The sequence below is a fragment of the Zootoca vivipara genome, chromosome 14 (assembly GCF_965207765.1).
Source record: "Zootoca vivipara chromosome 14, rZooViv2.hap1.1, whole genome shotgun sequence".
Classification (NCBI taxonomy): Eukaryota; Metazoa; Chordata; class Lepidosauria; order Squamata; family Lacertidae; genus Zootoca; species Zootoca vivipara.
The window spans coordinates 40,525,687-40,540,209 of record NC_142597.1 but is presented as its reverse complement, the minus strand read 5'-3'; the positions used below and the strand labels follow the sequence as shown (position 1 = coordinate 40,540,209).

The 14,523-nt window shown below is 47.6% G+C and overlaps 1 protein-coding gene across 5 annotated transcripts in view; it reads left to right on the top strand.

Annotated features, from left to right (window-relative positions):
- GGNBP2 (gametogenetin binding protein 2) overlaps window positions 1-10,458 on the top strand; it is a 36,922-nt gene extending 26,464 nt beyond the window's left edge. For all 5 annotated transcript variants that reach the window (XM_088657489.1, XM_035139418.3, XM_035139417.3 and 2 more), the window contains 7 exons: window positions 4,271-4,445; window positions 4,867-5,061; window positions 5,806-5,950; window positions 7,496-7,621; window positions 7,967-8,112; window positions 8,561-8,803; window positions 9,669-10,458. In XM_088657489.1, coding sequence (XP_088513615.1) covers window positions 4,271-4,445; window positions 4,867-5,061; window positions 5,806-5,950; window positions 7,496-7,621; window positions 7,967-8,112; window positions 8,561-8,803; window positions 9,669-9,872 — 1,234 coding nt within the window. In that variant the 3' untranslated portion in view covers window positions 9,873-10,458. The remainder of the gene's footprint in view (window positions 1-4,270; window positions 4,446-4,866; window positions 5,062-5,805; window positions 5,951-7,495; window positions 7,622-7,966; window positions 8,113-8,560; window positions 8,804-9,668) is intronic.
- The last annotated feature ends 4,065 nt before the right edge of the window (window positions 10,459-14,523 follow it).

Here is a 14,523-nt window from a genome sequence, read left to right as displayed (position 1 = left end):
GGCCCTAACTTGGTGTGTTGACTTGCAAGCAAACCTGGAGGCGTCTCTAGCTTTGTTTATTTGCATCTATTTTTAACCCGCCCTTCGCCTTGCGGTCCCGGGGCTGCTTATACACACAGCTCAGTGCAAAGGTACATGGGGCTACCTTTGAAGGTGACCCGGAAACTACAACTAATCCAGAATGCGGCAGCTAGACTGGTGGCTGGGAGCGGCTGCCGAGACCACATAACACCAGTCTTGAAAGACCTACATTGGCTCCCAGTATGTTTCCGAGCACAAGTGTTGGTGCTGACCTTTAAAGCCCTAAACTGCCTTGGCCCAGTATACCTGAAGGAACATCTGCACCCCTGTCACTCAGCCCGGACACTGAGGTCCAGCTCCGAGGGCCTTCTGGCAGTTCCCTCACTGCAAGAAGCGAGGTTACAGGGAACCAGGCAGAGGGCCTTCTCGGTAGTGGCGCCCGCCCTGTGGAACGCCCTCCCACCAGATGTCAAAGAGAAAAACAACTACCAGATTTTTAGAAGACATCTGAAGGCAGCCCTGTTTAGGGAGGCTTTTAATGTTTGATTGGTTATTGTATTTTATTTTTCTGTTGGAAGCTGCCCAGAGTGGCTGGGGAAACCCAGCCAGATGGGCGGGGTATAAATAATAAATTATTATTATCATTATTAAAAACATGCGCCCTGGCTTCCTGTCCACGGCTGAGCCAGAGTCAAGGTCCTTGTATTAATTTACAAAGCCCTAATCGAGTTGCCTTGTCCAAACCCTTATACCCCAGCTTGATTACGAAGATCACCTTCAGGAGTGTTGCTGGTCATCCTCCCAAGTTGGAAAGGCTCATTTGACAAAACTGAAACTGTCATTGCTGCCAGGCTTATGCGGACAACTAAGAAAAAAACTTTTCCGCCACAGTCAGCCGGGGGTATTAATTTTTGCATGGTTTTTCTCTGCATTGCAATTGTTGCATATCACATACAGTCATACCTCGGTTTAAATACGCCTCGGTTTGAGTATTTTCAGTTTAAGTACTCCGCGGACCTGTCTGGAACGGATTAATCCACTTTCCATTACTTTCAATGGGAAAGTTTGCTTCAGGTTAAGTATGCTTCAGGTTAAGTACAGACTTCCGGAACCAATTGTGTTTGTAAACCGAGGTACCACTGTACATGTTTCTAAATGAAACTGCAATACCCTAGTATTCTTATAAATAGATAGAGGTACTTAGCGCGTGAAACGGGAAGGATATTCTGATCTCCCACCCCTAAAAGCCTGTGCAAGAAATGTGTATGATGAGGCCAGATCCGCCTTTGGATAGTTTTTGAAATAGTTGTCTGCTTGCTGACTGACGAAATAGGAGTTTGCTGGATGAGGCCAGTGGCCCATCTAGCCTGGCATCCTGTTTTCACAGCAGCCAGCCAGGTGCCCAAATGGGAATCTCAAAAGCAGGACCCAAATGCATGTGCCCACTCCCCTTCTGTGATTTCCAGCATCTGGTATTCAAAAAAACTACTGCCTCCAGTTTTACTTGGGAATATTGACATGCTGCACAAAAACAGCTCCAGGGGGTTTATTTGTTATGATACGTATTTTTGTGTTCTTATATTGTAAATAGCCCCGTGATCTTTGGATGAAGGGCGGTATAGAAATTTAATAAATAAAAATAAATAATAATATAGGTCTACGACCGCAGATATTCTCTCTCAAAATATCATTGGACAGCTCTTCCTATCATACCTCTTGTTCCTTTGCATTAAAACGAGTTATATTTGTACTAGGGTACCCCCTGCTTTAAAAAGAAAGCAAGAAATGGTGTGGGATGCCTTTCTGTCGTCCCTGCAGTAACCCCCCCCCCCAAAAAAGGGAAATGGATCTAGCAGAAGGCATTATTTCATCCTCCTCTAATCCACATTTCCACCCCCCTCCATGCTTGCTTGCAAGAAGAGAAGTTTTTAAATTATATTTTTTGAGCTTAGGTGCACTTGGGATAGTTTTAGTTGTCAGCTAATGAGTGTGCATGCCTCTCTCAGCTGGTTGCTGGGGAGTTTTCTCTTTGCAAAGTGGCTTCAGCAATTGCGGTTGTGAATTGCTTGCTGTGATTTCTTCCACACGCTGGGGTGCGAGAACAGGAAACCCAAAGTATTTGTGTGTCCTCTGAGGACGTGTGGAAACCTAGGCCAAGCAATTTGCTAGAGGGCTCTCCTCTGCATAGGTGATGGTGCAATGATGCCATTTTTTATGTGTGTGTGTGTGTGTTTTCTGGCATCTTAACCTGCGTGTGGCATAAACTTCATTATAACTAGATGATGCTTCCCAAATACCTTTCGGGGCTCCAGTTTATCTCCACACAGCTGTGTGGCTCTTTGCAAGACCTGGCAGTTGGCTGACCATCGGTGCTTTTGCAGAGTTTCCCAAAGCCTCCACAGATTGCCAGGGCTTCAAAATGCTGCACACAGCTCTCTGCAAGCCATTATGTCGGGCGATTGACAGCTCCGCAGACCTGCGCACGTGTAAAAAAAGTAACCTGTAGGGGTGGGGGAGATAAAACAGGGATGTGGGGGCTGGTTGACTGCTCAATGGGCACTGAATTGTACCTTGATGAACAGGTGTACACACAATTGATTTGCTTGGGCATAACTCCCAAAGACACAAAACATCTGCGGTTGTAGTCTTTGTCTGCAATTCACAGTGCTGTTTGATCTACACGTTATAAGAATTTAGGTTTTAAGGCAAAGATGGGGAACCTCCAGCCTGGGGTTTAATAAGACCCTGCCCATTTGGTCTGTGAGGCTGTTTAGGCCAAACCAGGCCCACCTGCCCTACACCTGATACCAATATGATGCCAAGTGTAGGGTCCCGCAGTCAAAGCCTCACGCACCGGCAGCCACCAGTGGTTGTAGAGGCTTGCGCAGCACTGTGATGTCAGATGCGTGGGTCAAAGGTGGCCTGTGGAACAAATCCACATCCCTTATCCCTCTTCGAAGGTGCTTAGGAAACCCCATCCACCACCGCCCCATTTCCATGCCATCTGTTTTCATTTTAAAGCCTCTGTCATTTTCAAAAGCAGCCTGCCATGTGACATTGGAGGACCACTTGCTGTTTTGAGAGGCAGACAACTGAGGCACAGCCCTGCTGCACACACAAAACAGATGGTGTAGTCCCCTGGATCGAAGCTTGTACAGTGGTGCCTCGCTTAACGAATGCCCTGCTTAACGAAATTTCCGCTTAACGAAAGGATTTTTCGAGCGGAGGTTGCCTCGCTAGACGAATGCGTTTTACAAAAAATTCGTCTAGCGAATCGCGGTTTCCCATAGGAATGCATCGAAATTCAATTAATGCGTTCCTATGGGCAAAAAACAATTTTTTAAAAAATCAGTGCATTCCTATGGGATTCGCTAGACGAATTTTTCACTATAAGAAAAGACCCATGGAACGAATTAATTTCGTCTAGCAAGGCACCACTGTATCAAGAATGCAAAGGGAGGGCCAGGTCTCAATCTGGTGCTTGGAACGAAGAACCCTGCACTATCCGCGTACTTGGCTCTTTATAGTTTTAATTCCGATTGGTACAGATGCTTATTTTTAACGGTTCTTAATATTATTACTATTACACACCCTGAAATCTGGTGCTTTCTCCACCACCGAAGATCATAAGCACATCAAAAGGGTCCTTGATCAGACCCAAAGTTTGCTGTTCTCAGAGTGGCCAACCAACCAGTCGGATCTCTGCATCACTCCCAGTTCTAATCCAAAATACAGCAAAGAAGTCGCTCCCATGTGTGTCTTAAGTAGAAAAAAACACCCTTGGGACTGATTGGACTCTGTGAAATTCATCCCCACTGGGAAGGCTCCCACTCCAGCTCTTGCTATGAGGCCAGCATAGCTCCTAGATATGAGAGGAGCCAGGACTACTTCGAGAACATCCCTGTCTTAGACTGTGTCAGAATCATAAGTTGGATCGAGTATACCCAGAGCTGTTTCTTTGAAGGCCAGAGCTGGTATTCAGAAGCGTGCCACCTTTGACGCTGGAGGTAGGGCACAGCCATAGAAGTATTTAGCAGCAGCTTTTAAAAAGCGTTTTGCAAAAAGAACAATATAACTGGCTCCCTGGTAGCCGTGCTGAGGTTTTACACTGGTAAATAAACCTCTGGTCCTTTCTCTGTTCCAAAAATGGCTTCCAAAGCAGACTTGATTTGCAGGAGATCTGCACAAGGCTGGCAAATCGGGAGGAACTCCCCTTTTAACAACTCTTGTTAACCCTTTAACCCTCCAGGCGAAGGGAGAGGCATGCAAAGACAATCGACATCGCCCAAGAGGAGGTCCTGACTTGCTTGGGGATCCATCTTTACGAACGGCTGCACCGCATTTGGCAGAAGCTGAGGGCAGAGGAGCAGACTTGGCAGATGCTGTTCTACCTTGGCGTTGATGCTTTGCGCAAAAGTTTCGAGGTACAGTCATACCTCGGTTTAAGTACGTCTCGGTTGGAGTATTTTCAGTTTAAGTACTCCGCGGACCCGTCTGGAACGGATTAATCCACTTTCTATTACTTTCAATGGGAAAGTTCACTTCAGGTTAAGTACAGACTTCCGGAACCAATTGTGTTTGTAAACCCGAGGTACCACTGTACTGAAAAAACAGGGTGGATTTTTCCCACTTGCCTGCAACTAAGGTTTTAAAGAGCTGTTGGAGAAGACTTGAATTCAAAAGTTGAGTGTATAATGTATGGGGTGGAGAGAGAGAGAGAGAGTTGCTGCATTTTGGGCTGAGAAGATGTCATAATAGTTGCTTTGGGGAAAGAAAACCAAGTCTCCCTTCGGCTCCCAGGCTCATGCAACTGAGCATTTCCTCCTCTCTTGCTTTCCTGCACAGATGGCCGTGGAAAGAGTCCAGGGCATCAGCCGGCTGGAGCAGCTCTGCGAGGAGTTCTCCGAAGAGGAGCGGGTGCGAGAGCTCAAGCAGGAGAAGAAGCGCCAGAAGCGCAAGAACCGGAGAAAAAATAAGTGTGCGTGCGAGATCCCCGCTCCCTTGCAAGGGGTGGAGGAGAAGAAGAGGAGCCAGGACAAGGTAAGTGCTGGCCTTCCAACTTTGTACACCCACTCCTCAGGTCTGGATAGGATAGGGTTATATGAGATCTGAAGAGCACCGCAGCCAGCACCCTGGCTACTGCATTTTGGACCCCTTGAAGATTCTGAGTCATCTTCAGGGGCAGCCCCACGTAGAGCCCAGTGCAGTAATCCAGCCTGGAATTTACCAGAGCACGGAGTACAGAAGCCAAGTCAGTTCTGCCCAACAGGGGCTGTAGCTAGCGAACCAGTCATAGCTGGAAAAAGGCACTCCTAGCCCCCAAGGTCACCTCAGCCTTCAGCAACAGTGTTGAATCTAGAGGGCACCAGGTTGGCAAACACTGATGTTGCAGCAGATCTGTCTTAACAGACCTCCACATAGGGATCTCCACTTCTCAAAATGTTTCAAAACGTGCTGCTATGTTTTTGTGTTCTGAGATTTATGCTGTAGTTTTTTCATTTAATATTGCAGTGCTTTGTAATTTAGATTCTCAGTTTCTTTGTTTGCTGTATTCATCACTGTTTGGTAAACTGCTTAGAGATGGCCTCTAAATTTCAAGCGGTATATAAATTACCTTATAAACAACTAAACCACCAGGCCTGCCTGCGTTGAGAAAAGGAATTCCTCAAATGACATTTTTAATTTGGTTGCACAGGCTTGTCGCTGGTTGAGTCCAGGCCCTTCTCTTGCCCTCTGTCCTTCTGCTGCCCTCCATGTTTTCCTTCTTTCCCTCTCGTCCTCCAGGAAAACTTCTTGGAAAGCGGTTGCAAAGCTTGCGGCAGCACAGAAGAGAGAGGCAGCTGCATCGAGGTCATTGTGACCAACGAAAACACTTCCTGCACTTGTCCCACTGCTGGCACCTTACTGGGTTCACCCAAAATAAAGAAAGGTATGTTGAGCTGATTTGGTGGGATTCGTCTGGGGGGAAAAAACCCATCAAGCAGTAAAACTTCAGCGCTGTTCCTCTTGATCAGGGGTCAGCAAACTTTTTCAGCAGGGGGCCGGTCTACTGTCCCTCAGACCTTGTGGGGGGCCGGACTATATGAACAAATTCCTATGCTCCACAAATAACCCAGAGATGCATTTTAAATAAAAGGACACATTCTACTCATGTAAAAACACCAGGCAGGCCCCACAAATAACCCAGAGATGCATTTTAACTAAAAGGACACATTCTACTCATGTAAAAACATGCTGATTCCTGGACCGTCCGCGGGCTGGAATTAGAAGGCAATTGGGCCACATCCGGCACCTGGGCCTTAGTTTGGGGCCCCCTGCTCTTGATCCTCAGCTCTGATGCATTTTGAGCTGGTCTGCACTCTTTAGGGAACCCTTCTACACTGAAATATGGAAACGAATGTTTTGCAACAATATATGCTTACTAGGGGCCGCTCGCCAACCCACCACCGCTTCCCCCACAACTCTCCCTCCACAACTCACACCAAACCCCCCTTCCCTTGCAAGCAAGCCACTCTGAATTGCCTCCCACCCCCCTCCTTTAAATGTCATTCCTCAGCAGCTCACCTGGTCTGCCCAACACCTGCCCCACTTGCTTGCTTGCGAACGTCCCATGCTGCAGTTGACACGGCCACCTACTGGCAGACCAGAGAACTACAATACAATATTTACAGAACTAAGACTACAGTGGTACCTTGGTTCCCGAACGGCTTAGTTGTCGAACAAATCGGCTCCCAAACGCCGCAAACCTGGAAGTAAGTGTTCTGGTTTGCAAACTTTTTTTGGAAGCCAAACGTCCAACGCGGCTTCCGCTTGAGTGCAGGAAGCTCCTGCAGCCAATCGGAAGCCGCACCAACAGTTTCGGGAGTCGAATGGACTCCCGTAATGGATTAACTTGGGGAACCAAGGTACCACTGTATATACAAAGTGAACTGAAAACACTCTGTGTTGTATGCTACCTCCAGGACATGCCCTTTAAAACACCTCATTTAAAGTACCATAGTCATTTGTTTGCAACAGATCCATTCCTTGATCTAGACCAGGATTCTAAAATGCTGTTGTCTAAGACTAGATTATTATTATTATTATTATTATTATTATTACTATTACTATTAGTAGTAGTATTCTCTTGTACCCCACCCTTCTGGCTGGGTTGCTCCAGCCACCCCAGGCAGCTTCCAACTGTGTATAAAGGAACACACCAAAACATCAAAAGTTTCCTGAAACAGGGCTGCCTTCAGATGTCTGCAGTATGAGGGATTGGCTCAACTAAAATATGCCAGCTAAAATATAGGAGGGGATGATATTTTCAAAAGTGTAGTATTTTTCTTCAGAACTATTGTTCTTACTGGTATACAGATGTTAAAAAACCCCCACAATATTCACAGAATACTCTCAGCTTTGATGCTATATAATGTGATTTTGCTCTGCTGAGCAATCCCCTTTTTTCCTTTCTGTCTCTGTCCCTCCATTCTAGGTTTATCTGCACACTGCAATGGCAGCGATTGTGGCTACTCCTCCAGCATGGAGGGCAGCGAAACGGGGTCGCGGGAGGGCTCGGACATTGCTTGCACTGAAGGGATTTGCAACCACGACGAAAACGGTAGGCCTGGTGCAAAATGGTATGGGGCAGGGGCGTAGGATACACCTGCGGCCCCTGAGGCTGTGGGACTCCAACCTCCATCAGCCCTGGCTGGGCAGGGAATGGAGGGACAAGCAAGCAGAGCAGTGCATGTAAATTTTGCAGAGTAGCTTCTACACACATGCACACACCCCTCTCGACCACCCAGGCAAGCCAAGAGGACCTGCAAGCATTCAGTGAGGGCGCAGAGTGGGGCCTGTGTGTCTCCTGGGAACAGCCCCATGGGCCAGTGAGAAAGCGATCTGGAGGGTTGTGCTTGGCCCAGGGTTTCTTTTTAATTAAAGAAGACCACCTTCTCCCTGGCAGGCGATGACTCCTGCCTCCATCGCTGCGAGGACAAGGAGGAGGACGGGGACAGCTGTGTGGAGTGCTGGGCGAATTCGGAAGACAACAACATGAAAGGCAAGAGCAAGAAGAAGAAAAAGAAAAGCAAGAAGGGCGAGGCCGAACACGTAAGTCTGAGGTTTTTCTCGGGGAGCCTGCTCTGGAAGGCCGCATGCTCCTGCTGCTGCTGCTGCGGCCCAATGTCGTCTAGGGGGAGCCAAACCAACTCGAATGAATGAGTTTTCATTTCATCACATTTTTGGACCCGCTTTCCCTCCAAGGAGCTCAAGGGGACATACGTCCTTCTTCCCCACCCCATTTAATTCCCAGCCCAACCCTGCGAGGTGCAGGCTAGGCTGAGAATGAGCAACCTGCCCAAGGTCACCGGTGAGCTTCATGCCACACAAAGGTTGTTCTTCCCCTCCTCCCCTGCTCCTGCCCCATCTCGGTGAGTGGCAGCAGAGTCACTGCCAGGAGGGGTGACTCCATGGCGCATCGCCGGTTGCTCCTAATTTGGGTGTGGGTGTAAATGAGTAACCCTTCCTTCCTTCCCTGGATGCGCGCTTCCGGCTTCAGATCCAAAAGCTGAGCAACTGCGCCGTAGACCCGAGCAGCCACGAGAGCTCCGCCAATGCCACGCACACGGAGTTCCACCGGGACAAGACCAAAGACCCGCACACCGACACCTGCTGCCGCGCAGAGAAGGGCGGGCAAGCGTGGTTGGAGCACAGGAAAACGGCGCTGTCGTGCGCAGAACTTCCAGAGGCAGCCTCCGCTCCAGACTCTGGGAAAGGTGCCAAGAGCTTGGTGGAACTCCTCGTAAGTAGACGGAGAGACTTCCTTTTCTGGGTGGATGGTGGCGCCGAGCGGGCTGAGGGCTGCGTTGGTTTGCCTCTTAGCTGCCGAGCCAACTTGGGACTGGGCTAGCTAAAATGCCAAGGGGTGGGAGGCGTCCACCCAGGAGCCGAATGCAGCCCCTCAGGCCTCCCCAGTTGGCCCACCAGGCTGTTTTGCGAGAACCGCGCCCTTACCTGATGATGCTCCAAGTGAGTTTCCGGTTGTTCTTTGCTGGAGCAAAGCACACTTCCCAGTGCCCACGAACCAGCGGTTTCGACTGTGGCAAGTTTCCTAGGCCCAGCCACCAGATCCTCAAATATCAGGTCTGTATTTTGAATAAGAACATAAGCCTGCTGGATCAGGCCAGTGGCCCATCTAGTTCCAGCATCCTGTCCTCACAGGGGCCAAGCTGATGGCCAGTCGCCATCGATAGCCCTCCGTGAATTTGTTCTATCTTCTTTTGAAGCCACCCAAGTTGGTGGCTATCACTGTGAATTCTGTAGTTTAACTATGCGCTGCTTGAAAAAATGACTTTATCTGTCCTAAGCCTTCCAACACTCAGCTGGAGAAGGTGGTGGGGCTCTCCTTCACGGGAGGTTTCTAACCAGAGGTCAGGTGGCAATTCTGTAGATATGATTCCTGCATCTGATCAGATGACCCTGGGGGCATCCCTTCCTACTCTACTTTTCTGTTACTTTTAGCGGGTCCACTCTGAATAGGACTAACATACAGCAGAATGCCACCTGTTAATTTTAAGAAACTGGCAGAAAGTAGGGTTGAGATCAGCATCGGGATGCCTTGCGTGTTCTTTTTTCATCTTCCCTCCACCGCCTCTTCCCATTTGCAGGATGAATCCGAATGCACTTCCGACGAGGAAATCTTCATCTCGCAAGACGAGATCCAGTCGTTCATGGCGAACAACAAGTCTTTCTACAGCAATAGAGAGCAGTACCGCCAGCACCTGAAGGAGAAATTTAACAAATACTGCCGCTTGAACGATCACAGGAGGCCGGTTTGTAGCGGCTGGCTGACGACAGCCGGAGCGAACTAAACCCAATAAAATTAGCTCTGTCTTTCAATGAAAACTTTCGAGACGACTACTGCGCCTTTTCTGTCTTCGTAAACAAAACACTTTTCTTTAGCAACTAAACAAAAATCTTACCTTTAAAAAATCAATGTGGCTTTCTGTTTCCTTTCATTCTTTTTTTCCTCTCTGATGCCCCTACTCCTGTGCAGGAGGCTGGTGGAGGTGATAACTTTTAATTTTGGGTTTCTTCCCCCTCCCACCCCTCCTGGCACAATGTTTCAGGCTTAGATCTTTAGTTTTGGGTAGATTGAGGCAAGCCCTTAGACCTTCATAATTTAAGCCATTTCTGTCTCTCTCTTTCTTTCTTTCTCTCTCTCTCTCTGTCTTTTCATTCAATGTTTCTCTTAACTGTGACACTTAACAAACAGACAAAAAAAAAGAAACTTAGTGGCAAAAGTAATGTTGTACTTATAATTCTGTACAGAAATGACTGAACTCAATATAAAGATTTTACAAAGTAGACATCCATTTGCAAAAAGAGGAAAAATGTTCTGGATGTAATATGTTGAAGCGCAATGTGCAAAATTTAAAAATAAAGAATATTTATTAATATGCATAGTAAAATCAAAAAAAAAAAAAGGTGTGCATGTTTCTACTCCTTGCGGTGAAAGAATGCTGAAATGTCTCCAGAGCCAGGCATGTTTTCCCTATGTTAGAAGAGGGCTGGGAAATCTGTAGCTTGACCAGTTGGTGCTGGACTACAACTCCTACCATTCCTCTCTGCTGGCTGGGGCTGATGGGAGTTGGAGTCCAACAGCATCTGGAGGGCCACTGGTTAATCACCCCTGTGTTGGGACTACTTTTTGTAGTTGATTTTTTTGTTTCTTTCCCGCTGTTAGAGCAGCTCACAACCGTTCGTTTCTAAGGCCCCTCCATCTGCACAGCACAATCATGGCTCCTCCCCCCTGAGAATCCTGGGAACCGTAGTTTCATACAGGTGCTGAGAGTTTGTTAGGGCCCCTATTTCCCCTGCAGAACTACAATTCCCAGAGTTCTCTGGGGGAAGCTACGGCTGCTTAAAAGGGCATGGTACTGCTTTGAATATAGAGCGTAGATGGCAGCAGATTGTGAACCCATTGGATGCCAAATGGGGCAAAGAAATAGAGAAGAGGCAAGAGGGTAGTGAAGGCGATTAGGCAACTTCACGGAGGATAAAGCTACTAATGGCTGCATCGTACTTCCAATATCAGCTCTGAATACCAGGGGAACTGGAGAGGGAGACAGCCTTGTATGATGTCTTGAGCTCCTTGGAAAGAAAGGTGAGAAAAAATTGAAGTAAACTGAAAACATATCTATTATATTACATGCTTGCTGGAAGTGCCATGGCCCAGGTGGGTGGCCGTCAAAACCGGTTAACGTATTTAAACACCAACTCTGGACAGGCCGCACACGAGTCTTAGGTTGACAGTTCTTTTGACTTAAGGGTGGTTTTTCGTTTTTTGTTTGCTGCTTTTTAATATATTGTCAGTCCAACTGTGCCCCAGTGGTGGAGCATCTGCTTTGCATGAATGAAAGTCCAAGATCTGTGGCATCTCCCGGTAGGGCTGGCAAAGATCACAGTCACGCTTACCAGTTTGTGGGAACATTGTGGGGCTATCTAAGACCATTGCTCTGACGAAACCTCTTTCTATCCATGGTATGCTATTGATCTTCTGAACTAGTGAGGCTCCCACAATCCCTGACCCGTTCCCCTGGTGATTTGCAGTGGCACGAACCGAACCACCACTCTGAACTTGTTTGCACGGTTGGAAAATGGGTGCTTTTCCGATGGAGTCGGGCTGCATAGCCTCGGGAGAGGCGTCGAGCAAAGAGCTCTCTGCGTTGTACGTAGGCAGAAGGTTGAGTGGCCCTTTCAGCAGAAAAATGCTCAGCTTTGCCTGCAATGGCAGGTGGTGAAGCCGGTATTAGATTTACGCCTTCCCCACTTCAAGAAACATATCTTCTCACATCTGCTACATTCTCGGTAGCAGCACCCGCCCTGTGGAACGCCCTTCCACCAGATGTTAAGGAAATAAGCAGCTATCCTAATTTTAAAAGACATCTGAAGGCAGCCCTGTTTAGGGATGCTTTTAATATTTAATGCTGTATTGTTTTAATATTCAATTGGGAGCCGCCCAGAGTGACTGGGGAGACTCAGCCAGATGGGCGGGGTATAAATAATAAATTATTATATTATTATTATATCCCAGTCTAATGTCTAATAATGCGCGCACACATGTTCCAGAGCCACAGGCTGTTAAACTAACAGACTGCTCCTGTTGGACAGATGCACTGCAACAATTTGTTGCAAGTCCCATTTCCTTTAAGTGCAAATCTCTACGTGTGCTTTTACCACAAACACTTTTATTGGAAAGGTGCATGAACCTCATTTCAAACAAACCGCTTCTCAAAAGCAAGAATGCACTGGTGAATTGCAGTACAGTTTAAAACCTCTGGTTAAAAACTGCCTTTTTGTTATGTTTAAATCAGTACAGTACAATGCACTATGAAGAATGTAGAGCCAATTAATATGACGGTATAGACCAAAACCCCAGTAACAGCCACTGGCTACCCATTTAAAAGCAGCCTTAAAGAGGGAGGCCTTTAAGGAGCATATAAAGGCGTCCATGGACCGTTTAACAAACTGAAGGACATCATCTTTCTATGCTCCTCCCGATGGTAACATGCAGATGCGGACAGATAAACCCCTGCTTTAATAAGCCGTTTACATACTGTCTTCTCTCTTTAGCGACGAAATGTCTGATTACTGGAACGACGTCTGAGTACATCACAAGTGGACTCTTTGTTACTGCATTTGGAATTGTTTAAGATAAAACCTATTTTGAAAAGAAACTACTTTTGCCATTTTTATGGACGTTTATTGTTTGTTTACGGAGTTGCCTTGGTGATATTGTGCCAGTTGCAGTAGTCAATGTATCACCACCCTGTTCACTGTTTTATTATAAAAAAATACAACCGGTCCAGGGGGTGGCACTGCCTGTTAGCTTCTGCCTTCTTTGTGTTACCCTTGTAGAATCCAGCCGCTATAGCGCCATCTACTGTTGGACTCCCTGTTTTCCACCCTATGAGTTCCAGCAGTCACCAACCGCTGCCACCACCACCTCATGGAATTGGCCTCACTCCTGGATCTGCTACCCTGATTGTAAGCTGGTGCCTAAGATCCACTTCAGAGGCCCTGGTTGAGGTGGGTCTACTGCGAGATCAGGGATTCAGCTCACGTTTCAGCTGAGCAAAAAAAAGTAGGGAGTGGGGCAGGTCCAGGGGGGCCTGGGCAGAGTAGGTGTGGCTTGGTGTGAGTTCTGAGGGCCAGATAAAGAAATTCTGAGGGCCACAGCCAGCCCACTGGACCCGAGAAAGAAATTCAGCCTCTGCTGAAGCACCTTCAGAAAAGAGGTATCAATTTGCAACTGTGCCAGGATGCACATGTACGGTATATAGAATATTCCACCTTTTCTCCAAGAAGCTCAAGGTGGTGTATATAGTTCTCTCTATTCAATCCTCACAACAACCCTGTGAGGTAGGCTAGGCTGAGAGGCAGTGGCTGGCCCAAGGTCATCCAGCGAGCTTCATGGCTGAATGGGGAGTAGATAAATAGGAACCGCTACAGCGGGAAGGTAAACGGCGTTTCCATGTGCTGCTCTGGTTCGCCAGAAGCAGCTTAGTCATGCTGGCCACATGACCTGGAAGCTATACGCCGGCTCCCTCGGCCAATAATGCGAGATGAGCGCGCAACCCCAGAGTCGGTCACGACTGGACCTAATGGTCAGGGGTCCCTTTACCTTTACCTTTACCTCCCAGGTCCTAGTCCAGTCCAACACTCTAACCACTTTACCCAATGCTGGAACATTTGCAAACATCTGCTAGCTTATAGACAGGTTTTTCTTCTGTGCTACAGTGGTGTGGGGGGAAATCGAAACCCCAGACCCACTTGCTTCCATGGGGATGTTGGCAATGTTTGAAATCTACCCCCGCCCTCCGCTTGGTGGTTTATGTTCTGATCCTAAACATACATGCAAAAGAGTAAGGCTACTTAATACGGTATAGGTGGCTTGAACCATGCAAAGAACTGTACTGTACTGTGAAATTGTAGGACTCTTTAGCTGCAGTTTTATTGTATTTTATTATAGTGATGGTCACTGTGTGCCATTAAAAAAAAATAGTAGACACATCTCTCTTTTATTGAGGATTTTAAAAACTATGAACGACTTGTGGAGAATAAATTACAAGGAAGATCAAGCTATTTTTATAGGAAACCAGAAGGCAGGGTTGAGAGAGAGAGAGAGGCAGGCAGTATGGTCTAGTGGGTAGAGTCTTGCTCTAACGCTGGGGGGATCCCGGTTCAAATCCTCCACTGCACTTCTCCATGAAGTTAATGGGCCAGTCAGGCGCTTTCTCTCAGCCTGACCTACCTCGCAAGCTTGTTGTTTGAAGATGAAGCAAGGATATGCGTTTGATGACCACAGCGGTGCATGCGGCGTGTGTTCGGCGGGGGTGGCTTTAGACTAGAGGAACCTTCGCCAACCTGGTGCCCGCCAGATGTTTTGGCGTCCTGGGATTCCCCCTCCCCCCCAAAAAGGACCACGAGCCAGCCTGGGCGTGGGTGCAAAGAGTTCTG